The sequence below is a fragment of the Amphiprion ocellaris genome, chromosome 15, assembly GCF_022539595.1.
Source record: "Amphiprion ocellaris isolate individual 3 ecotype Okinawa chromosome 15, ASM2253959v1, whole genome shotgun sequence".
Lineage (NCBI taxonomy): Eukaryota > Metazoa > Chordata > Actinopteri > Pomacentridae > Amphiprion > Amphiprion ocellaris.
This window is the reverse complement of record NC_072780.1, coordinates 2,195,255-2,222,085: the sequence shown is the minus strand read 5'-3', so window position 1 is coordinate 2,222,085 and position 26,831 is coordinate 2,195,255. Positions and strand designations below refer to the sequence as shown.

Sequence of the window (26,831 nt, the reverse complement as noted above, 5' to 3'; positions counted from 1 at the left end):
AGGATGTGAACTGTCCTTGATGATGTTCTGAGTTCTGCTGAGGCACCGGGTGGAGTAGATGTCCATGAGGGAGGGGAGAGGACAGCCAACAATCCTCTGAAGCCTCGCTCTGTCTGCCTCAGTGCAGCTCCTGTACCAGGTGGAAACACAGAACATCAGCAGGTTCTCTATGGATGAGCTGTAGAAGGTCAGCAGCAGCTTCCTGTCCAGGTTGTTCTTCCTGAGGACTCTCAGGAAGTGTAGCCGCTGCTGAGCCTTCTTTGTGACAGCCGTGATGTTGTCTGTCCAGGAGAGGTTTTTACTGTAAAAAATACAGTAAAAATATAGCAAAAATGAAGGAAAAATATAGTAAACATACAGTAAAAATATAATAAAAATGTAGCAAAAATGCTATAAAATACAGAAAAAATATAGTAAAAATACAGTAAAAATATAGCAAAAATAAAGCAAAACTGCAGTAAAAATATATAAAAAATACAGTGAAAATATAGTGAAAAATAAAGAAAAAATATAGTAAAAATACAATAAAAATCTCATAAAACACAGCAAAGATGCAGTAAAAATATAGTAAAAATACAGGAAAAGTATAGTAAAAATACATTAAAAATGCAGTAAAAGTATAGTAAAAACACAGTAAAATATAGTAAAAATACAATAGAAATATAGTAATAATTCAGTAAAAAATACAGTAAAAATCTCATAAAAACATAGTAAAAATACGGTAAAAATATAGTAAAAATACAATGAAAATAAAATAGAAATATAGTAAAAAATACAGTAAAAATATAGTAAAGATACTGTAAAATATAGTAGGAATACAGTAAAAACTGTAAAAATACAATAGAAATACAGTAAAAAAAATAGTAAAAATACAATAAATTATAGTTTAAAATATATTTTAAAAAATTAAATAAAATATATTATAAACATAGTAATAAAATACACTAAATATATACACTACTGTTCAAAAGTCTGGGGTCATCCAGACCATTCCATGTTTTCCATTAAACTCCCACTTTTATTCATGTGCTAACATAATTCCACAAGGGTTTTCTAATCATCAATGAGCCTTTCAACACCATTAGCTAACACAATGTAGCATTAGAACACAGGAGTGATGGTTGCTGGAAATGTTCCTCTGTACCGCTATGGAGATATTCCATTAAAAATCAGCTGTTTCCAGCTACAATAGTCATTTACCACATTAACAGTGTCTACACTGGATTTATCATTCATTTCATGGTATATTCACTGAAAAAAATGCTTTTCTTTTCAAAATAAGGACATTTGTAAGTGACTATAAATTTTTGAACCGTAGTGAACATCTTTACTTAAAATTATCCGTGCTGGTTTTCCATTATAAATTCACACTGTGGACAGAAATAGGTGTCAAATTACCTTTTATGTGGCGTTGAAAAGCTCTTGAAAAGCCGGTTCTTTACGTATGTGATTAGGAGGCAGAGCGAGGATGGAACAAAGTGTGAATTTTCCCTTTTGACTCACTAAGTTTAAATCTAGCAGAACAAAGCGTTGTTCTGTGAACATGGATGGAGGTTTTATCTTAATATTGAAGGGGGCTTGGGGCATTAAACACAAAATTTTCTGCATTTTGATGAACTTTTAGGCACCAATTCGTCCCTTTCCTGCATCAGTTAATGGTGGATCTTTCTCACAAAATTGAGGCTTCAGGTAAAATTCAAAATCTAGGAGTCTATATGGATTTAATTCCATTTTCCAGAATACATTCAGTTGTATGAGCTCACATTTAAGACAGAACATTGAGGAAAAAAGAAGTAAAAACAGCATCCGTAGCAGGCATTGTTGGGTTCGTCAGTAATGTTTCAGTTTAGTTTTTTCCTTTTCTTTTCAAAATAAAGGTCTTGTGATTCTTTCATATCCTGGGATCTTTCTGCATGGAGTTTCCGTCTTCTCCCTGCTGGGTTTCCTCCAGGTTCTCCAGCTTCCTAACGAAACTGTATCTCTTGTCTTCCATCTGAAATCCAGAAAAACAACCAGATTGAATCAAATGAATGACGTATTCTCTTTGGCACCCTTTGTTGTGCTGATTTTAATTTAAACTGATCAAACTCTGGCATGTTTCTCATCTGACTGCATTCATGAACAGATAATAAGGGGAAAACGTGATTTGGTGAATCTATTTTATTCCAACAGAAACTCCTCTGGCAGCGTTTTCCTTCTTCCAATTTATTTGACAGTTATATGAAAACACGGCTCCACTATTTGGAATTCTGCCCAAAGAGTTCAGTTTGTGTCTCATCAGATCAGAGAATCTTCCTTTTTGTCCTTCAAATGCAGTTTGACAAACTCCTAAAAGGCCATCACTGATTTTACTGAGGAGTTGACTCCTTCTGTCCAGCCCAATAAAGGTTCTCTGTCTCTGCAGAGGACTCCTAAAGATCTAAATATTACAGTAGATATCTGACTGTGATGTTGCTCCAGAGTGTTTCTAATGTGAGGAGTTTATAGATCCACTCTGAATCCTCCTAAACTCCTCACAGACTCATCAGGGCGTCAGATAATATCCAACATGTTTGATATTTAAGACTTACAGAAGCAGTGAACACTGCTACCAGGCAATACTAAATGTTCTGTTATAATTCAGATCTCACCTCCAGTTCTTGCTGTAGAAGAGACAAACCTCTCTGTAAGCGTTTACTCATCCAGACTCATTTCTGCTTTTGCTTTAACTCGCTGTGAAGTCATATTAGTGTCAGTGGAAGAGCAGGTTGTTGCACCAAAGTCTCCATTCTGTTTCCATCTGCTTCCCCAGGAGATCACAGCTCCCTCTAACACAATCATCTTCTAGATAATATGCCATTTACAGTAGTGTCTGATTCACAGTTTTGTGCATGTCTGAGACTAGACAGAAGAATGTCTTCAGTTTCTTTGTGTAATGTTCTGATTCTAAAACTCCTTTAATCTGAACCTGGAATTAGAGGAAGGTTGTGTTTTTTGGTCTTCTCCCTTATCAAGGATCTCCTCATTTGGTTAATCTCTTTGCTAAAGGCCTCTCCATACTGTGAGATTTTCAGTGTGCCAGACCAGAGATACCAACGGTGAGAGAACGGTGGTGATATCTTTGGTCTGGGCTCTGACTCTGTGGTCCTACGTAGCTGTGAGACAGGTTCAAGGACGGCTGTTGTCATGGCGACCTAAGACAAACATAAATTTTGGGTGATCGTCTCCCGGTGTGATGCTGCTGGACCTACGGCAACTAACTAACCAATAGAAATGCAGGATGGAATGACGGACTGATGAATAAACCCAGATAGATGATTTATGAAGACAAAATGCATCAAAACAAGTATGTGGGATTTAAACAAAGAAGTGTGTTTTGTTGGAAAATGACAGACCATAACAGTAGATGCTAATGTAAAATGGTAGTAGATGCTAACAGTTACTTACTTCAAGCTCCCTTTGCAAAATTGGCATCCCAGATTGTCCTGTTTTTCCAAACCATGACCGCTTCCATATTCTCCTCCTTCTTTGAGGATTTCTCTCCAAACACATAAATGTCAGCAGGGTGAGGGCTCTGTTCATGTCTGACTAGTTTCCCTGAGATTGTAAGGTTCATGTCTGGCTAGTTTCCCTGTGATTGTAGGGTTCATGTTTGGCTAGTTTCCCTGTGATTGTAGGGCTCATGTTTGGCTAATTTCCCTGTGATTGTAGGGTTCATGTTTGGCTAGTTTCCCTGTGATTGTAGGGTTCATGTTTGGCTAGTTTCCCTGTGATTGTAGGGTTCATGTTTGGCTAGTTTCCCTGTGATTGTAGGGTTCATGTTTGGCTAGTTTCCCTGTGATTGTAGGGTTCATGTCTGGCTAGTTTCCCTGTGATTGTAGGGTTCATGTTTGGATAGTTTCCCAGTGATTGTAGGGTTCATGTCTGGCTAGTTTCCCTGTGATTGTAGGGTTCATGTTTGGCTAGTTTCCCTGTGATTGTAGGGTTCATGTTTGGCTAGTCTCCCTGTGATTGTAGGGTTCATGTTTGGATAGTTTCCCAGTGATTGTAGGGCTCATGTTTAGCTAGTTTCCCTGTGATTGTAGGAGCTTCGGTTGTTTATTCTCACGTACATCGTAGGCTGAGATTCAGCTGCGTTTTCATTGTCAATCATCACAGAGCAAACTTCACGTCGTGCTCAAAGATTATTAAATTCATGTGGTACAGTAGAGCAAGCTGGGAACTTAGAAGATTATTAAAATCACACAGTGTGGAGAGGACTTTAGATGGTCAACAATTTTTGCCATTTCCTACTGCAGGAACCTACGAGTTGTTTTAGGGTGTCCTGAATGTGGGTGTATGTTCTCCTTTAGAACCTTTCTTAGGTGAGGAAACTCCAGGCTCGGTTCTTCTGAGTGACTTCGTAGGAGAACACAAGTCCTATTTTGTTTTCTCTTCATGTCCTCATCAAGTAGCGGCATTTTCCTCTCTAACGTTGCATTGAGGAGCGTAAAATTCACAAAACACTGTAGAATAATGTAGCAAACCTCTAGATCTGCAGTAATATCTAGTAACTAGTGTTTGTCATTGGTTTTTGAACTGAGTTCGTGTGGTAAAAAGCTGCATTTAAAGAGCCTCTGTGGTTCCAAACCTCTTCCATGTCACAGTTTTGGAGGCCTCTGTGCTTTAGAAATGGTTGTATCTCCTCACCTGACTGTCTTTTTGTCCTGACATTCATTCTGAGACCTTACAGGTTTGGACTGCATCAGGTTCCACACAAACCGAGATAATTCATCAAGTCAACATAAAGCTGACTGCAGTTTGATGCCACAGCAGAAAGCTGCTGAAATTACACAGAAACCTTCTTTTACTTCATCATTACGAGTGGTTGGGTGCAGATTGATGAGGGGAAAATGCCAGTTTTATCCGTTTGAAATCAAACCTGCTACCAGAAAAAATGTGCAGAAAAAGCGAAGACTTGAAACGACTTCACCTGAGAACATGATGCAATTCAAAACAATACCTCTGCAAGCAGTGCTGTGAAATCCTGCCATCTCCTCATCCCTTGGCGTCTCCAACCTGAAAGCAGAATTTGTCGGGAAAATCTAAATCACAACAGCTCCTCTGAAACCAAAATTCACATCTGAGGCTTTTCAAATCACCTGCTGCAGATTCATGGAGACGTCCAGCCTGTAGAGATGTAATGAGGCAAACGAAAGAGCTTCTCACTCGATAAAACAACTCCGGCATTAAGAGATTTAAAAGTAAGTTTCATATGTTGGAGGGCTTCTCTACACAGTTAGAATGCCATTAATATTCCTATAATACTACAGAGACTATACAACATCCATTTTTACATTTGTTATCTGCATAAACGCTGCCTGCAGTTCAACTGAAAACTCCCTGAATTTTTGCCATGAGACTGTTGGTCGTGGCTGAGTTTCTAATGGCACAGAATTTTGCAGTTTTCGTAATTTTCCAGATGGACCAGCATGTCCAGAAAGACTAATTCAAGGACCTGATTCTTTGTGTTTCTGCCCCCAGGTGTTCCTTTTAGTTTTACTTTATTTTGCTCTACATCTTGTAGATATTTGATCCTTACGTCTGTTATTTGTTTCCATACTCGTCTCCTCTCTGCTCTGTGGAAACACTACCTGCAGTTCAATCAACAAAGCCAGGTTCTGGCTATGATAACTGGTATCATTGTGCCAGTGAACCCAGTGTTCTTGCTTCTTGTTGTTGTGATAGTAATTTATTTCTGGTGCCTTTAAATGTTGTTTCAGTGAGCACTGGTTGCACTCGGTTATAATAGCAGTAGAATAGAGGGGAAGGAAGTAAACAGATTGAGGATGTCGGCATGAACACACCTGGAGGCTGAAGGAGGAGCTTCATTAAGCTCTTTATTTATATCTTTTATTTTGTTTTTTATTTAATATTATGTATTTTTCCTACAAGTGTTTGTATCAGGGCTGCACAGTGGTGTAGTGGTTAGCACTTTCACCTTGCAGCTAGAAGATCCCTGGTTCGCGTCCCGGCTTTCCCGGGATCTTTCTGCATGGAGTTTGCATGTTCTCCCTGTGCATGCGTGGGTTTTCTCCAGGTACTCCGGCTTCCTCCCACAGTCCAAAAATATGCTGAGGTTAATTGATTATTCTAAATTGCCCGTAGGTGTGAATGTGTGAGTGCTTGTTTGTCTTTGTATGTAGCCCTGTGACAGACTGGTGACCTGTCTAGGGTGTCCCCTGCCTTCACCTGAGTCAGCTGGGATAGACTCCAGCCCCCCCATGACCCTAGTGAGGATTAAGCGGTGTATAGATAATGGATGGATGGATGGTGTTTGTATTATTTTCACTGCAACATCTAAAAAACTATTTTCCACCACACAAAGTAGTCATGAAAAGGAGATTTTCATGTTTTATGTGTTTATCTCAACTTAATAAAAAGAACGCAATCTTGAATTTCCCTTGGGATTAATTATCTATCTATCTATCTGTCTGTCTGTCTGTCTGTCTGTCTGTCTGTCCGTCCGTCCGTCCGTCCGTCCGTCCGTCCGTCCGTCCGTCCGTCCGTCCGTCCGTCCGTCCGTCCGTCCATCCATCCATCATCCATCCATCCATCCATCCATCCATCCATCCATCCATCCATCTATCTATCTATCGAGCTATCGATCTGTCGATCTATCGATCTATCGATCTATTGATCATCCAAACTATTTCTGAATCAGCTCATTTTATTATTGTTTAACTCATTAGAAGGTGGTTGGTATTAAATTCAGACGGTTATTTAGTTGATATTTTAGTGATATCCAGTCATTGTTTTGTAAATAAGTGATTGTTTCCATAATAAATAATGATGGAATTTGTAAAGACATGATCACAATGAACTTAAAAACATATTTTTTTTTACTTTTAATAAAAATGTATGCAGATATATCCCATGGACTTCAGAAGTCCCTCAGTTATAGATTGATCCAACAATCTTCAGGTCCTGGTGTCTAGTAGCAGAATTTGGTTTGAGTGACTAAAAATCGTTAATAAAACATGTATTTCTTGGTGTTTGTCATTAAAGCATGGTGTCTCCTGGAGCTGATGGAGCTCTACTGTACATCTGCAGCTCATCAGTATTCCCTCCACCATCTGTCGTCATGTTTGATCCGCTGGCTGTGAGAGCCTGTTGACTCCGTGATCAGTCAGCTGTTTAATGTGCTCACAGCGAGGCCCAACTGCATTTCCTTAAGTGTTTATTTAAGGATTCAGTTGGCTGAGAGCACATTTCTACTCACGGTAACGGCAGTTTGCTCTCTCACGCCGCCGAGCTGACGAGCAGTCAGAGATCCATCGACTGAAACTGGGAGGAGAGCTTCAGCCTCCCGCTGCAGTCGGAGGATCTGTACCGAGGCGTCGTAAATTCACTCCTCTAAACGCTGGGCTGCAGAGCTGCCGATAGACCAGCTAACGGACCCCGCTGATGATGGCACACACATAAAAACACCGGCTGGATGGATTTACTCAGAGGGCCCAGGGCAGATAGGATATATAGCACAGAACCTGTTACTGCAGTCAGCAGAAGTCCCTTTAATATAGGGTGAAAATGTCCAAAATGACTTGAAAATGATCCACAATTAAAGAAAATTAGTCCAGAATGACTTGAAAATTGTCCAAAATGACTCGAAAATGATCCATAATTAAAGAAAATTTGTCCAGAATTACATGAAACTTGTCCTAATTTCGCTGGATTTTGCTTGATTCATATCAGAAGTTTTACTGATATATATGTAATCATTTTAGATATTTTTAGGATTTTTTTGGAAGATTTTTACTATTTTTTAAAAAATATTTACAAGAATTTTTTGCCAAATTTGGGGAATTTTTTTTACAATAAAACTTTTAAGGGAAACTTTTAAGGAATTGTTGGAATTTTCTTCCTGAAGGTTTTGCAAATTTTCAGAGATTTGGAGAATTTTTTTTGCTGAGTTTTTGCATTTTTTTCAGGCAAGGAAACAATATTTTTTGGTGTCCGTAAATGAAGACAACAGAAGGGTTAAAGCTTCACTTAAAGCTGCATTCAGATCATTTCTGACCTTCACTTGCTTTAAAAAATAAAAGTAAAGAGCAGCATTTCTGCAGTAATTCCATCTTCCAGTCCATCAGGGTTAACTGATGGTTCTCACTCTAACATACAATAATAACATCTATGAGTATGTCAGAAATGTTCCCTTTTTCTTTGTGTTCATTCAAGATGTAAAACAATACAACAGCTGTGGAGAAAAATTAAACTCCAAATGATGACTATGAGACTGAACCACATAAACAAGCAGCTTTAATTAACTTCTGCAGCCTGCGGGTGTGAGGATGCTGGATTCAACTGTTTACAAGGAAAACAAGGAAAACATGAAACTAAATATCTTCCTTCCTTCTGCTGTTAATATTTTAATTCACAACTAATTCAGTCATAGTTACAACCTAAAGCTGTACATCCACGATAATAAATGCAAACATGCTGATAGTTTAACTCTCTGAAAGCCACGGAGTTTGTCAGGCGTGTTATCGTCATATAAAAAACACCCAAATCACATTATTTCTGTGTGACTTTTTTTGATTGCAATAATTCAAAAGTTGTGGGGCAAAACGAGCATAGAAAAAAAGCAGTGATGAGCTGAGACTTTAGATCAGAAGAGTCCAACTCATCTTAGTCCAGGTTCCACATCCAGTCCAGTCTGATCTCCAGTAAAACCAGTAAAACCACAGCATGATAACCTAGAAATAGCCACAACTCCAACCACAAGTGCAAAAATGTTCACATTTCAGGAATTATCTTTTTACTAAACATCATGAACATCCTGACATTTATTAAGAAAAATAAATTCACTTTCATCAACATTCAGCCTCAGTTCATCATTTCCACATTACAACTTCCAGATCAGTGTCGACAAAGGAACACAACATTTAGTCATCTGGAACTGAACCATGGAGGATTTACTGGAGGATCAAAACCACAATAATAAGATAATAAATAACAAAAAAAGACAAAATATTACAAAAATGAGACTCAAAACGACAAAGAAATGAGATAAACGACAAAAATGAGACAAATAATGACAAAAACGAGAAACAAAGCACAAAAAATAGACAACACAAGCGAGAGAAAAAACCCACAAAAAGACAAAAATTATACACAAAACAATGAATAAAACAAAGCACAAAATGACAAAAATAAGACAAAAAAACTGAAGCGAGACAAAAATGAGACACAAAACAACAAAAGAACAATGAACAATCTAGTATTTTACTTTCTGATCCAAACAACTTGTCATGGTCTAGAAATGATTTTAAATTTATAGTTTTACTAATTTACAATCTGCAGTTAATGTCTTCTCTGGAATTTTTACTCTTTGAGGACCTGATTGGACCCTCTGGAGGACTGCTTTTGGCCCATGGGCCTCATGTTTGACACCTCTGCTTTAGGGGCAGAAAGCACATATTTTCCCCAATCACTTAATTATACAGCGTCCCAGTATAATAGTTTAATATTGCTAGATTATTCTTCTTATCATTTTTATCTAAATATATCTCTACTGGCAGCGCTTTGTGGTGAGAAACATGTAAAAACAGCACAATTTGTCATGCTAACTATCTGTTTTTCTTTATATAAAGGCAAATATGAAACATTGTGTAAGTATTATCAGGTCAAATAGTGGAAAATCTGGATAGCCTGGACCGCTCTGGAAACAAAAAACAAGATCTAGCATGTTTCGCTAACCCTGAAAACCACCAAGATAAAGTACCAGCCGCAGGCTCACAGAGCTGTATTAAATATCTGGGGGAAAACATGCATCTCCCCTGATTTCATTGACGTTTCACGTGCATTACATCATTTCCTTTAAAGACAACACAAACACGGCGGGAACAAAACCGTGCACGAGCAACGAGCACGGATCTGAACGTCACAAACCAGAGAGGATGCAATCTGAGAACGACTCCCGAATCAGCTAAACACACAAAACAATCATGTCTGCAAGTACAAACAGCATTCTGCACAGAGTAAACACACACACACACACACAGACACACACACAGACACACACACGCACACACACGCTGCACCAATCTAAATAGCTGGCGAGCACACTTAAAGATGCTAATCTATTTAATTGCTCAAGCTGTTGACTCGTGCACACACATTAGTGGAAGCCTCGCTGTTTATCAGTGTTCTCGCCCCCCGGTGCTGAACGGAGTAAGTTTAGATCCGCCGCTGCTCCCAATTCATTACAGCTCAATATATTATCAGTCTGCTATTCACCGGATCTGTGCAGCAACATTTCATTACAGCGGGTACGAGTCTGGGTGACATCATCGCCGTGGAGATAGTGGCAGAGAGAGGAAATGACATGGTTAATATTTAGAGCAGCCGCCATGCTGCTGGCTACCTCCCATTACCACCACAGAGCCTGGCGCATTTGTTGCCATGAAATTGCAGGAGACAGTGACAGTTGATAAAAAGTTTTATTTCACCAGGACCTGGATGAGTTTAGCAGCAACGAGCTCCATGACAGAGACTTCTGTGGTCGTTAATGACCTCCAACCAGCACTAAATTAAAGAATAGCCAGAGTGTTTTTATTGCAGAATGACAGATTTAACCAAGTGATTCTTTATTTAGATTTTTTTTAATAACAAAAGCATCTGTGGTTAGTGCTTAATTCACGATTAATTCTTTAATTCTGGTATCCAGTTCCTCGTTACATCCACGATTAGAAAACCTTTAATGGAGTTGGAAACATGGGGGTGATGAGTGTTTACTGGATTCCTTTCCTACCTCAGGACATCTAGATGCTACAAAGCAGACCAGATATCAGTCTGAGTTCGGCCGTCTGGTTTTCTTCTGAGCCAAAACAGACAAGAAACCAGAAGAGCTGATTGCCTCCATTACAGCTCCAGTCATCTGCTTTAATTGAGCCAATCTGGGAGTTCCTCACCGTCCTCGCTGCCAGATCCCAGCTCCAGCAGACTGAGGAGAGGGAGGAGAGGTGATGGAATGGGTCATCTCACCGGGGAACACTAGCTGATGCTCGTTAGCTGCTGAGAGCGTTGGAACTGTAATATGCTGGTTTATCTTGTTTTTTTTTTTGTTTGTTTCGTTTCAATTGCGGGTTTACGTGCCGAGAAAATGAAGAGAAAAAAACAGGAAAAGCTATTCAGGTCCAAGTGTGTAATTTTCCAGAAATGCGTGGCTGTCAGCGTGAAAGAGGAGGGTGGTTCTCTAAGCCGGGATGTTGACAGCTTTCTGAGCACGGTGATTATCACAACTCACTGCTGCCAGCTCACAGCCGCACAACCTCCAGCCTGGTACACTTCATGGCTTTACACCTGAATCAAAAGTTCACCTGTTTGAAGAGTGAATGAGTAACCTGAGCGATGCAGAACCAGTCCTCAGCTGCAAACACACACAGACACACACCACAGTGTTACAGGGAACAGCACTAATTATCTGGCTGTAATGTCACCTGTCAGTGGGTGGGATGTATCAGAAAGTAAACAGGAAGTTCCTGAAGTTGGTGAGACAAAACGACAAAAATGAGGCACAAGATGACAGAAACGGCACATAAAACGACAAAAACGACACATAAAATGACAAAAATGAGACACAAAATGACAAAAACAACGCACACAAAATGACAAAAATGAAACACAAGATGACAAAAATGAGGCACAAGTTGACAAAAACAGAACTTTTTTGTCTCTCTTTTGTTTTGTGTCGTCTCATTTTTTTTGTCTCATTTTTGGAATGGTTTGTCTTGTTTTTGTTGTTTTTTTCTGTTTTTGTCTGACTTTTGTCATTTTGATCCTTTCAGTAAATCCTCTGTGGTTCAGTTCCAGATGACTAAATATTGTGTTCCTTTGTCGACACTCTGTGATCTGGAAGTTGTAATGTGGAAATGATGAACTGAGGCTGAATGTTGATGAAAGTGAAATTATTGTTCTTTAGAAATTTCATGTTGTTCATGATGTTTAGTAAAAAGATAATTCCTTGAATGTGAACATTTTTGCACTAAAACAAAGGAACCATCAGGAGTTGTGGTCATTTATAGGTTATTCTGCTGTGGTTTTACTGGTTTTACTGGAGATCAGACTGGGATGAATGTGGAACCTGAACTAAAATGAGTTTGACTCCTCTGATTTAATCCTCCTGTTGTCCTCATTTACAGGCACCAAAAACTATTGTTTCCTTGTCTGAAAAAAATCCAAAAGTTCAGCAAAAAAAACCTTGTAAAACCTTCAGGAAGAAAATTCCAATAATTCCTTGAAAGTTTCCCTTAAAAGTTATATATATACATATATATATATATATACGTGTGTGTGTGTGTGTGTGTGTGTGTGTGTGTGTGTGTGTGTGTGTGTGTGTGTGTGTGTGTGTGTGTGTGTGTGTGTGTATATATATATATATATATATATATACACCCATACCCCAAATTTGGCAAGAAAATTATTGTAAACATTTTCAAAAAATGAGTTCAAATATTTTCTTTAAGAATATTTTTGTAACATTTCTTTTTTATCACCAAAAAATGTTCAAAGATTTCCCAAAAATGTTGAAAATGTGGACATGTTCACTGTGAAAATATGTTTTTTTTTCCACATTTTCAAACTTTAAAACAGGTCAATTTGACCCGCAGGATGACATCAGGGTTAACTAATTCTCCTGATCACAAACCTTCCAGGAAAAGTTGCAAAAATGTGATTTGGTTTTGAATATTTCAGTCCTAAAGTGTTTCAATGAGCAGCATTCTGCAGCATAAATATCCCTAAAGGAAGAAAGTTCTCCTCCTCTATTTCATTTCAGAGCATCTGTGTGTTTGTTTCAGGGTCGTAAGCCCGGCTACTTCTCCTTCCTGGACCCGTTCTCTCCGGCTGTCTGGCTCTTCATGCTGTTGGCTTACCTCGCCGTCAGCTGTGTCCTCTTCCTGGCCGCCAGGTAACACACCTGCCTCCATGCTCGTTGTTCTAACTATAGCTGAAGCATCACAGTGAGCTCAGTTCTGGAGATGTTTTGTCTGTTTGACAAAGAACCTTTTTTAGACTTAAAGCTCACTGTTTGCACTGATAAACAACCTCTAATCAGTCATGCACTCAACTAACCACATAGAGAATATATTCTGTTGTAGAAGTGAACCTTCTGAACTCCAAACAGTTTCTGTTTGTTTGTGAGCTCATTGTCACTGCAGTATAAAGTCCTTCATCTATGGAAGCAGCACGACCAAGCCTGCTGTGCAGTTTAGCAAAGTTAGAATGCCATAAATCTGAAAAAAAAAAAAAAAAAAAAAAAAAAAAAAATATATATATATATATATATATATATATATATATATATATATATATATATATATATATACATATATATATATATATATATATAAATATATATATAAAGATATCATAGAATCAACATGTGCAACATTTTTCCAAGCACCTACAGGTATGACTAATACTGGGAAAAAATTACTCGGAGTACTATAGACATTTCACTGCTTACATGTTTTATTTGTTTCTGTACACAGCCTGCAGTTCAACTGAAAAGTCCCAGAATTTTTGGTGCTGATGTTGCTGAATTATTTATTTTATTGAAGAATTCAGTTTGAACAAACAAATGAATGAACTTTTAAGTGACAATGTGTAATAAAAAGATTCTGACATCATACAGGAAGTCCTCAGTTTATGACGTCCTCTACTTACAGCGTTTCATCATGACATCAGAACTGGTTACGTGGAACTAGTTGATGAGTGGAGTGGATGAATTCGTCATCACATGGTGCTATCAGACAGCTTTGTTTCCATTCTCTGGTTGTACTCCACCTTGGATTGTGCTACATTCACTAACTTTCTGTCCTTCATTATGGCTCCCAGTGTAAGTCAGACTCTTCTGATGCTTGGAAGAAAAGGAAAGCCGTCTCCATGGAAGTGAAATTAGATGGAATAAAACTCTGGGAACAGGAAGAAACACCGACCAACATGGGTGAAGTTGTAAAAACAGGTCAACATATTGTAGCGACCCTCTGTGATGAATGAGTGAGACTTTATCTGGTTCTCTGCTGGTTTATTGAACCTTCACACAGGCTACTGTGGACCGTAGCCAACGCCAGAATAACTAGAAAAACCCCATAACTTAGCTCCAGAATTAGCCGCCGTTCCCAGCTCTCTCTACTGCTGACTCTCAGCCAATCAGAGGTGAGTTAACTAAACATGGCACGTTCACTGACATCAGGTAAATCTGGAACTGAACAATAAACACTGAAACCTCAACATCAACAACAATATCAGTCCGTTACAATATTCTGTTATCTTCTAGTAAAATGATTCATACATGCATGAAAGTCGTTGGTATTCATGACTTTATGAAGAATTGATCGATATCGTGATGCACGGAACGGATTTGGTTACATTTTCATCGGAGTTCCGACTTATGGCAAAAATCGAACTTAGTAGATCAGTAGGAACAGAACTCTGATGGAAGTGGAGAACCTCCTGTATTTCAAACATGTAGAATAAAGAGATTTTGTAAAAAGTTAAATAAAATTTTTAAAAATGCACAAAAGGGTGGGCGAATGGAATTTGTTCTTTGTTTATTGCAAATGCCAATGTAATATAAAGAAAAAAATATATAAATAAAGTGTTCAAAAAATAATGCACAAAAAAAACCAAAATTGCACTCCTTGTTGCAACCCTAAAGTCATTAATGATTCAACTGTGACCAACAGTCATGTTACAAAACTTCTATGACTTTTGTATTTAACTGCAGGCTGTGTATGGAAACAGATGAGTAGTTCAAGGACCGTTGTAAAGTGGAAAATCAGACATTTCTTTCTGTTTTTAGAGTTAATGGCTCTATGTTAGTGATTGTTTGTGAAGATAACATGCCTTGAAAGCCTGTCAGCAGGTTGTGGGGTTAAATAAAGACGCTATAAGTCTCTCTGTCCGGTGTTTGGAAAAGACAGAATAACTGGAACATCTGCTGCTCTTGTCCTGCTTCATTTTGTTGTTGTTTCTTGAAGTTTCATCTCAGTAAGAGTACGTCTCTCTGTCATCTTCCTCTCTATTTCTACCTGTAATTTTGTCGTTCACACAAACACTGAAATGACTGAAACTCTCCAGTCGAGCATCTAAACAGCGTTTCTTTTTATCCGTCTTTCTCACCTTTTTCCTACCTGAGTGCTCAACATGAAATATGTTTTCACAGAGTCCACTTACTAGAAGAGTCCTCAGCAGCAGAGTGTTGTGTGGAGTGCTGCAGAGGTCCAACAGCTCTATAAAAGTGCCGTCAGTTTACCAGTAAATGGAATAAAACAGCTGCAGGACAGGTGTGTCTCTGGTTCTTGCAGGTTTATTAACGGCGTTTTTTCTCCCTCCCCCTCCAGGCTCAGTCCCTACGAGTGGTACAACCCTCATCCATGTCTGCGGGAGCGGCGGGACATCCTGGAGAACCAGTACACGCTGGGGAACAGCCTGTGGTTCCCAGTGGGCGGCTTCATGCAGCAGGGCTCAGAGATCATGCCCCGTGCGCTGTCCACCCGCTGCGTCAGCGGAGTCTGGTTCGTAGATTTACACCAGTAGCTACCTGCACCTTCAAGCATCATCTTTTCTGTTTAAACTAGTGCTGTCAAACTATTAAACGTTTAATGGGATTAATCACGGGGTTGCTGTGGATTAATTTAGATTAATCGCTATTAAATTAGTCATGTTTCATTTTGCATCCCTCAGTGTTTACAGAGCAGAGAGGAGTTACACCTCGCAGTGTCTGTCAGGTTGGACCAGTTCAAAGCTCTATGAACAAAACACATGGGGGTGTTTACAGGTAATCTGTAATAATGGATTCATCCAGGAAGTCTGTTGTTGTCGTAGTTTTTCTTATTCTGAAAGTAAGATCCCAGCTCACCAAAAACAAGACACAAAACGACAAAAACGAGACACAAGATGACAAAAACAACACACAAAACGCCAAACATTATACAAGATGACAAAAATGAAATATTAAATCGATAAAAACGAGACAAAACGACAAAAACAAGACACAAAACGAAAAAAATGAGACAAGATGACAAAAAAGAAATACAAATCCACAAAAACGAGACACAAGATGACAAAAATGAGGCCCAAGATGATAAAAAGGAGACCATTTTTAATCATATAGTGTATTTTATGAGCCTCAGAGGCCCATTTACTGTCAGCTTTTACTGCCTAGAGTGATAAGTATTTTAAATGCAGGGCTTTAACAGTGTAATTATTCCTTCTGCATGGTTCTAGCAGTGCTTTCAGCTGAGTAAAGCTCCGAGTTCTTCCTCCCTCAGTCCCAGTAGCTGCAGTTGGACAGATGGTGGAGTGATACTGGAGGGACTGGAGGGGCCATCAGCATCTTTTCTCTGACAGCTCTCAGCCTCGTCTGGCGCTTATCCTCAGAAAAACTCACGACGGCCGCGGCACAAGCTGCAACATCCTGACGTCTGTCCGTCCATCTGAGAGGCTCGTTGGCCGGCAAGCTGTCCGGGATGCTCACGAGTCAACGGGAAAGAGGAAGCAGAGGGAAGAAAGTGGACAGAGACAGGCAGAAAATGGGCATGAATCCTAACCCTGATGTTGTAAAAACAAGCAAGTGATTTTGGTAACGACAAAAACAAGACAGAAAATGAGACACAAAATGACAAAAACGAGACACAAAATGACAAAAGTGAGACACGAAACGAGACACAAGACGACAAAATGAGACACAAAATGACAAAAATGGGACACAAAACCTCCTTTGGTGATGGATCTTTGTCCACCATTTGCTCTGTTTTAGAGTGAGACGAGGACGTTCCTGCCGCTATCGCGTCTGTTCACTATGAAGCTGCAGATGGTTCACCTAGTTCAGTATAATGACAGGAAACAGCTCCAGAGCTCATTAGCTCTCACTAGTTTTTACTGCACACACAACAGTCGCATAAAAACAAAGATTTATGTGATGGAATTATTTCATAATTACTCCTCCTTCCCTCCAAACACCTGCAGCTGATGTTATTCCAGAGTTGTTCTTACACCATGAGGAATGTTGTGGTTCGCTTGTTATAATTAAGTGGAGTCACCAGAGGATGAATTCTGCTTTTCTCGTATTCGCTGAGCTTCTTTCTGTCTCACCTGCTCTGCCTCCCCCTCTCATCTCCTCCCTCCCTGACTCCCTCCTCATCACTTCCGTCTCATTTCCTGTGCAGCCGAGGCGTCCTGCTTGGGTTCATGTTTAGGTTGATGGTTTTTACCTAAAACTCCTCATGTCTCCTGCAGTGAACTCCATCTGCCTGCTGCCTTAATGAAAGCAGCGAGGAGGAGGAGGGAGAGACGCTCAGGATGAATGAAGGTTGAAGCTGCTCTTCTTCTTCTTCTTCTCTGGTCCTCCAGGTGGGCGTTCACCCTCATCATCATCTCATCCTACACGGCCAACCTGGCGGCATTCCTCACCGTCCAGAGGATGGAGGTTCCCATCGAGTCCCCGGACGACCTGGCCGACCAAACCAACATCCAGTACGGCACCATTCACGGAGGCTCCACCATGACCTTCTTCATGGTAAGATTAGAGGGTCCACCATGACCTTCTTCATAGTAAGACTGGAGGTTCCACCATGACCTTCTTCATAGTAAGACTGGAGGACTGGAAATTCATCTACTGTTGACCTTAGGGAGGTGAAAGGTGGGTCTTCATGAGTCCGTGGTACCAGATGGAACAGGATGATCTCTAGCTATTTCTGACCATTGCTCTAAATCAGTGGTTCTCAAACTTCTTCTGTCAGGCCGACCTTTGGAGGACAAAATACATTCCAGTCAAAATCAGAAAAGGTGAGTGAAGCATCGATCGTCCATTAAAGACGGATGTAGCTTCCAGATGTGAAAAGTGATGCCGTTAACATGTAACAGCCAGCAGGGGGCGACTCCTCTGGGTGCAATAAGAAGACTGATTCTATTGAATTCTATGAGAAAATGTCCACACCTCTAAGTTGATTGGTGACCTCAGGAAACATTTTCCTAACAAGTCCATGGTCTCCACTGCTAGTTTCAAGCCTCTCTCAATCATGCATTGTATTGTTTTTGTAAATTATGGTCCCATTTAGAGGAAAATAGATGAAGCAGGTTTGTTTTAAGGTGGACTACCTTGTGGTTGACAAGTTGCTTCTAGTTTGGACGGGTGTAGTGTCCAAGATTTCGACCAGACCATTCCCTCACTCATTATGCTAAGTTTTTAAAAAAATCAAGATATTCTGAGTTAAGGGTGGTCCTGACTGCAGTGGGTGGTGTCACAGTTACTGCAGCTTCTTTTCTATACAGTCTATGCTGTGGAGTGACAAAGAAACTGCAAATATCCTCACATTAACACATGAAACTCAAAGAAGCACCATATTTACATACTGCTTTTCACCGTTTGAGCTTCAGCAGGAGATCTTTTAATGACGTCATGCACTTCTCAAATACTTTCCAGAGCACCGCATGTGGATTAGTCCCCCACTAAAAAGAGGTTCCTCAAAAATACACAATTTTCAGCTTTTTGAGCCATTTTGTAAAAATTTAATTATATATTTTTAAGTTTCTCCTCAGTAGGAACCAACAGGTTTGAAGCTGAGAGCCATGGATAGAATCAGAGTCTGAACATCTGACTTGTCCTTTACCCTCTGAACTCTGAGCCGTTTCTGGGTGTTTTGTTGGGTTTTCTTTGCTCCTATCATATTTTTTAGTGGCTATATTTCAGTGAAAGCTGAGCCCACCAAGTCCTGCAGCTCTGTGGAAACAGCACAACCATGACTAGAAGTAGAGAACTCAGGAAGTCATCTAAGCAGTTTGACCAAGTTAGAATGGCTTCAATAATTTAAAAGGCAGAGACAAAACTTGAACTTCTTTGATTTCAAACAAAAAAAAGTCCCAGTCTGACATCAGCATTTCTCCAGGTTCCCTCAGGTGTTACCAGACCTGGAAAACAGGCTCTACCCACTGCAGGTGTTTCACTGCTGAGAGTTTTAATTCGTTTTCTGTAGTTGTGCTGCTCACAGACTGAAATTTAACTGAAAAGTCCCTGAATTTTCCCTTCAGTGATCGACGGCTGCAGCTGAGTCACTAATGGAGGAGCTCAGGATTGTTTCATTTCTGCAGAATCTGATTAATAAAAATGATTTATGTTTGGTGCTTGTTTAAACAAGACACATAAGATGAAGAGACTTTAATGAAATATCCAGATTTTAAGCTAGGATTTGGTTAGATTTTCCAGTGGAATGATGCATTAGAGTCTGCTTTCAGTGTTTCTGGAGTTGATAAATGGTGTCATTTTTTTAAAGACAAGATTTCATCCAAACCCTTCGGCAGGTTTTGTTGTTCTGTTCTGAGGATTCAGTATTAAAATACAACATTGCTGCTAAACTGGACAGTAAAATATGTGCAGCATGTCAAGATGGAAACACTGTGGTTCTGAATGGGATCAACGGATTTAACCCTGTAAAACCCAAATCTAGAAAAAACAATGTGCAAAAATAATATATATACAGTACATTTATTTATATATAAATAATGCAGCTAAAAATTTTCTACATATAATCTGTAAAATCCGAATATAGAAAAAGATATTGAAAAAATATATAAAAATATAGTAAAAAATAGAAAAAATATAGAAATATTAGCAAAAATTCTATATATCAGAAACTTGCTGAGCGCGTCCACCCTGAGTCTCAGTGCAGCTTTCGTGCTGAACGCTCCACAGTAGACATGATATTCTCCCTTCGACAACTACAGGAGAAATGCAGAGAACAACACAAGCCCCTCTACATAGCCTTCATTGACCTGAACAAGGCCTTCCACCTGGTCAGCAGGGAAGGGTTGTTTAACATCCTCCCAAAGCTCCACAGCCTCATCAGATCCTTTCATGACAACATGAAGGCAACCATCCAATATGAGGGCAGCATATCAGACCCCTTCGAGTCAAGCAAGGCTGCGTTCTTGCTCCCACCCCTTTCGGCATCTTCTTTGCCCTGCTCCTAAAGCATGCTTTTGGAACTGCAACAGAAGGGGTGCACCTACGCACCAGATCTGACGGTCAACTTCTCAACCTGGCTCGGCTGAAAGCAAAAACCAAAGTGCGTGAGACAACCATCCGAGACATGCTCTTTGCTGATGACGCCGCTGTCACTTCACACACTGAGCAAGAACTCCAGTGCCTCATGGACAGATTCTCCCAGGCCTGCAAAGACTTTGGACTGACCATCAGCTTGAAAAAGACCAACGTGCTGTGTCAGGACGTCGTCGTCGCATCCTCGGCATCTATTGGAAAGACAAGGCGGCCAATGTCCAGGTCCTGGAACGCACTGGTCTCCCCACCATGTTCACGCTGCTCAGACAACGCAGGCTGCGATGGCTCGGCCACATGCATCGGATGGAAGATGCTAGAATACCCAAGGACATCCTGTACGGCGAACTCGCCTCTGGCAAGAGAACTGTTGGCTGCCCTCAACTGCGCTTCAGAGACATCTGCAAGCATGACATGAAAGCCCTGGACATCAACACAGAGAGCTGTGAAGATGTAGCAGCTGACCGCAGCAGATGGCGCAGCGTCCTCCGCAAACAGCTGAAGTCCTGAGAAGAAAAGATCCAGACCACAGCCAATGAAAAGAGAGCTAAGCGGAAGGCGTACACTCCCAGAGCCACCTCAACCTGCCACACCTGCAGCCAATGCGGTCGAGACTGCCACTCCCACACTGGACTCATCAGCCACAGCCGCTATATATATATATATATATATATATATATATATATATATATATATATATATATATATATATATATATATATATATATATATATATATATATATATATATATATATATATAAAATCTGTAAAACTTGAATATAGCAAAAATTGCAAAAATAATATATGTTTATTTAGATATAAATAATAAAAAATAATAATCAAATAAAACTGATGTTGTATTTTTGCAGCAGTGGGTTTTACAGGTTTAAACTGCATCTTTAAACACAATATAAACAGAAAAGTTATATTATTTCCTAGTGCTGCCTCATCCACCTCTTTTCTCCTCCTCATCCTCCAGAACTCGCGGTACCAGACGTACCAGCGGATGTGGAACTACATGAACTCCAAGCAGCCCAGCGTGTTCGTGAAGAGCACCGAGGAAGGCATCGCCCGCGTCCTCAACTCCAAGTACGCCTTCCTGATGGAGAGCACCATGAACGAGTACTACCGCAGCCTCAACTGCAACCTCACGCAGATCGGCGGGCTGCTGGACACCAAGGGATATGGCATCGGCATGCCGCTGGGTGAGTGGAGGGGTTCTGGCTGTGTGCTTCAGTCACAGAGCCGACCAAAATAGACTCTGCTATATGTGAATACGCACCGTTTAATGCCAAGACAAACAGCAGATGGCAAACAAGCTGCTGCTAGAGGCCCCACGGTGCCGATCCCTGGTGTCTGATCACAGCAAGCTCCTGACTAATGTGCTGAGAATCGACCTGCGAGCTCAGTGATGACAGAGCAGCTCTCTGACAATAGCGACTCTTACACAGGCTGAAAATGAACTCGATAAATCTGCTTTAGTGAGGATGACGATTCTGTTTTTTTGGAGTTTGACGAGCTTGAAGGTATGCCGCTCAAAAAGTCTCATTTTGTGGACATGTTTCCACGTTTTGCTACGGTCTCCTTCCTCTTTAATGCATCTCAGAGAGAAATCTAGAACTTTCTCCTCCACTACATCCATCTGACAGCATTTAAAGATCCAGATTTTACACAGTGGAGAACAGAACAAACTCTTTCAACCAGTGCTTTCCAACATTTTTGGCTTCTTCCACTCTATTTCTGATGTACTAGTCGGTAACATCTCCACCAAATAGGGATTTTTTTCCTCAGAAACTTCTTGAAATGTTGTATCAGAACTCTGCTATTTCTTCTCTCTGAGAAACCCTCAGACTGATCTGATGCTTCACTGTTAATAATCTAATTATGCATCATTCAGAGGGACCAAATCAGCACTTCTGCTGCAATACCTTAGCTACCTTTTGCTGCTTGTGTTCACTTCAGTGGGCTTTTTAAAACTTGTGATTGAGTATTTTAACTTTGCAGTATCAGTCCTTCTCCTGTAGGGATCTGAGTGGTTCCTGCTCTGTTTGCTCTGCTGCTTCCTTTAAAGCCAGGGCCCGCGGTGTGTTCCATGAGCGTTTCTTGTTACGTTTGTTGTTGTCTGTTTGTAGAAATGTATTAAGCTGATATCACGGGAGCTCATGTGAAGCGGAACACATCGGTACATGGGTCGAGTCGATGCCAGAGTTAAAAGATGTGGCAAATCAATTCCAGCTGAACATGGATCGACGTCAGGCAGCAGAAACCTTTAAGTGTAGTAAAATCAGCTCTGATGCAGAGAGAAGTTAAATGTTAGACTCTTGTAGTCCTGTCAGTGATGCTCGGAGGTGGTCGTAGTTTTAACATCCTGCTACGCATGTCATCCATCTCTATATCCTCCCAGATTTACCTCTTCTTGTTGATCTGATTTTGCCGTTTCTGTGAATGCTCCATAGGCCTGTTGTGTATCGGCCTACTGCTGCATTTGCTCCTAAAATGCTGTCAATGATTTCCACCACACCCTCCAGAATTCAGCCATGAAAGAGGTAGAAAACAATAAAAACGACTAAAATACCCCCCAATCACTGACATGCAGATTCACATGGGACTAGTATTACCACAGGACGTCATGTTTGGTGAAATATGGGAGGGAATTTATGGTGGAATTTTTATTTTACAAATTCCAGACATGGAGCATTCACATGGGATTAAGATCACAGACATCCTCCACATTTTTTCAGATCACCATTGGTTCCCAGGTCATACTAATCCCGTGTGAATAGTACATTAGTCTACATTTAGGGAGTCAGACTGTGACGATAAAGGGACGTAGAGCGAGTAGCGCCGTGTTTGTTGGTGGTCTTAGAGGTGCTTTTGGACTGGTGGCGTGGTATAAATGTGCCTCCTTGTTATCAGGCCGTCCCATGTCAGCATTTCTGGACGTTTCAGCTCCACTACACAAATTAAAAACCTGATCGCAGGTGTCCCCAGCAGAAACAAAGCGAGCACTAACCTGTCCTTGTGAACAGTAGTTACCACCGTCTGCCGTCGCATCACATGTCGTCGGAAACACATCGAGGCTGCGCTGCCTTTTGTCCGGCTCGTCGTGCGTCGTCTCTGTTTTTTGGGCCGTTAACCAGTTCATATTCTTTGTGCAGCTGCTGTTCTTGGCACATTAAATCCGTCCCGTTTCCAATTTGGCTCGGCTCTGCTTCAGCCGGCGTCTGGCCTCGCCTCGTCATCTGCCTCCGACTCGTTTCTGGTGATGAGTGTTAGTGCAGAGATTAGCATAGTTAATGGAGGAAGGAGGAACAGATGTGGAGAGGGGAGAGGAAGCAGCGGGGAGACGGTGGAAAAGACGAGGAGTTTTTCTGGGAGAGCGGCCTGTCGGTTAACTGATGGAAATGGAAGCAGCAGAATGAGGCGGGTGTCTCTGGTGGACGTCGTCTCCCGTGTCCACCAAGCTGACTGACAGGGAGATTAGCAGCAGCTTAGACATGAGAACTTCAGCTGCTTTAACTCCACACAGCAGGCAGATTCTGGGTGTTTATTTAATGCTCCTGTTACATTTTTACTCATTCTTAACCACAATATAAAGAAACAACAATCGTGACTACATGTAGGTGGTAATTATTCCATAGAGCTTTAACCCTCCTGTTGTCTTCATTTACAGGCACCAAAAAATATTGTTTCCTTGTCTGAAAAAAATCCAGAAATTCAGCAAAAAATTCCCCAAATTTCTGAAAATTTGCAAAATCTTCAGGAAGAAAATTCCAATAATTCCTTAAAAGTTTTATTTTAAAAAAAATCCCCCAAATTTGGCAAGAAAATTCTTGTAAATATTTTCAAAAAACAGGTAAAAATCTTCCAAAGAAATTCTAAAAATATGTAAAATTATTACATATATATCAGTAATATTCACTGTTTCTGAGCCATTCTGCTGATTTCGTTGGTCCGCTTTGTTTTATTTTCCTCTCAGTCTTCATTATCTTCTTCTCTCTGCTCTGTGTAAACACTGCCTGCAGTTTAGCCCAAAACTTCCCCAGTTTTTGTCACAGCGAAGTCAGTCACAGCTTCTCAGGAGCAGCTCATTTTGTTTTTTGTTTTTTTTTAATAACAGAATTTAGAGAAAATGGTTGATTTGTGTGCTCTTTTTTTGTTGGTTTTGATGGAATATCACTATTTTCTGCTTATTTTTGTTTGTGTGTTTTACCTGCTGAAGCTGCACATCGCTGATGATGTGTTCATGGACAGTTGGAAAGTAGAAAATCCAATGGTTGTTTCTGTTTTAAAGTTTCTTGCTGTCATAGATAGTGTCATTCTGAAGATCGTATTTTAAAGAAACTGTTTTCAAACCATCCAGCAGGTATTGGAGTTTGGAGGGTTCAAGCTGAAGAGTGATTTTTATGTATCATGACCATGACTCTTAAACATCTGACTGGCTTGACTGTTGTAATTACACAGATTCACATGTAGAAAGACAGGTGCAGGAAGTAAACAAGCTAAACTTCTTTTCACTTCTAGCTGATCCCACATCCCTTCCTTGGCTTTGAGTTTAGATCCAAGCCAACCATCATCGACTCCTAACTTGAGCGGTTTCCCCAAAAAGCCGTCAGCAGGAGTGGGTGGTGTGGAAGGACGGGATTAAAGGAGGCTTGAGTTCTAGTGGGAGACTGAGGAGGAGAGGCAGCTCTGTGAAAACGTCCTGTCAAATCTGTGCCAAACTTTCCAGACATCAGGACGCTTCTGCATTAAACAAGAAAAGTTGGCTGCCATCGCAGTGCAGTAAGTGGGTTTTAAAATAAGTCTGCCTGATGTTATAGAACACAAAATTAGATCAAAAAGACTTATTTAAGGCAATCCAGGCAATGCAGAAAGAAGCATATAGACAGACATGCCGCTTGTATCCATGAAAATGATTTAAATCAGGACCTTTAGTTCAGTCAACAACAGGTAATTCATTTTACTGAAAAAAAGCACTTGCAGCTTATAAAGATAAAAGCTTTAGTTCATAATTAAAAGGTCTGGAATGCAGTTTTTACCTTCAGTGTTCATCTTTAATGAATGAGCATAAATACGTGAATTCAAACTAACTGTACAATGAGGCTGGAACTGAACTAAAAGCCTGGAGTTTAACCCTCCTGTTGTCTTCATTTACAGGCACCAAAAAATATTGTTTCCTTGTCTGAAACAAATCCAAAAATTCAGAACAAAAATTCCCCAAATTTCTGAAAATTTGCAAAACCTTCAGGAAGAAAACTCCAATAATTCCTTAAAAGTTTCCCTTAAAAGATTTATTTTTTTAAAAATCCCCCAAATTTGGCAAGAAAATTCTTGTAAATATTTTCAAAAAATTTGTAAAAATCTTCCAAAAAATCCTACAAATATCTAAAGTGATTCCATATATATCAGTAAAACTTCAAATATTTTCTTTAAGAACATTCACAGAAAAATCAACCAAAATCCTGTGAAATTTGCTGGATTTTGGTTGATTTTTTGTGAATGTTCATAAGAAACATTTTTAACATTTCTTTTTTCCACCAAAAAAATGTTCAAAGATTTCCCAAAAATGTTGAAAATGTGGACATCAGAAGTTTCACTGTGAAATTTATTTATTTTTTTCTCTCCACATTTTCAAACTTTAAAACGGGTCAATTTTGACCTGCAGGACGACACGAGGGTTAATTCATGAAAGAGTGTAAATGATGTGGTTAAGAACCAGAAACATAAGCAGAGGTGGAGGAGGATGCTAATGCTAGCGCGGCCCTTGGACTGCTACACAACAACATTAGCCTGCAGCAAAACCAACATCCAGACGCGGTGCACATCATCGCGGGTGATTTCAATCACATGGATGTAAAATCAGTGCTCCCTAAACTCCACCAGCATGTAAAGTGTGCAACAAGAGGAGCCAACACACTGGACAAGGTTTATACCAACATCAAGCTGAGCTACAGGGCCAGACCTGCACCACACTTAGGCAGGTCGGACCACATCTCCCTACAATTAATCCCTACATGCACCCCCCACCGAAAATCCACCCCCACCGAAAATCCACCCCCACCCTCACTAAGACCATCAGGATGTGGCCAGATGGTGCTTCTCAGCAGCTGCAGGACTCTTTCAACAGTACGAATATATATATACGAACTAAAGTTTCTCTCTTAATTTAAATCCATCTTGTCATTTTGTGTTTTTGTTTTTATTATTACAAAGCTTTTATATATATATATATATATATATATATATATATATATATATATATTGGATTTTGCACTGTATGGCCTGCACCTTACCTTTTGTTGCACTTGTTGCAATGACAATAAAGTGAATCTGAATCTGAATCTGAGAAGAGAGAAGGTTCATTTCTTAAATGGTGTTCGTTCATTTGTAACAAAAAAAAAAACAAACAAAAAAAAAAAACCTGACATTAATCTCTCTTTTGGAAACTTGCCAGAAGATATCCAGCCTCAGAGTGAAGTTATATTTCCACAGAAAAGGGTCATAAATCAGTTTAGTTAAGAAGGAAAAGAACGGGGATGTCAGGATCGCTGGGATTCTTTAAAGTATGAAAGGATCAAACCAGTAAAAGGTGTCTTCACTTATCTTCTACCTTCAAACACTCCCTGCTGTCCGTCACTCTGGGAAAGTCAGTGTCGCTTTTTAATGGAATGAAGAGAAAGATGAACGGACGAGAGGTGGCGAGGATGGAAGTCGGATGATTTACAGCCGGAGAGGACGAAATATTAATGA

General features: G+C 40.1%; 1 protein-coding gene across 2 annotated transcripts in view; it reads left to right on the top strand.

Annotated features, from left to right (window-relative positions):
• The window catches only part of LOC111567355 (glutamate receptor ionotropic, kainate 5-like), a 320,960-nt gene that overhangs the window by 262,078 nt on the left and 32,051 nt on the right, over positions 1–26,831 (top strand). For both annotated transcript variants that reach the window (XM_055018245.1, XM_055018246.1), the window contains exons 15-18: positions 12,819–12,928; positions 15,366–15,539; positions 17,377–17,542; positions 21,058–21,283. In XM_055018245.1, coding sequence (XP_054874220.1) covers positions 12,819–12,928; positions 15,366–15,539; positions 17,377–17,542; positions 21,058–21,283 — 676 coding nt within the window. The remainder of the gene's footprint in view (positions 1–12,818; positions 12,929–15,365; positions 15,540–17,376; positions 17,543–21,057; positions 21,284–26,831) is intronic.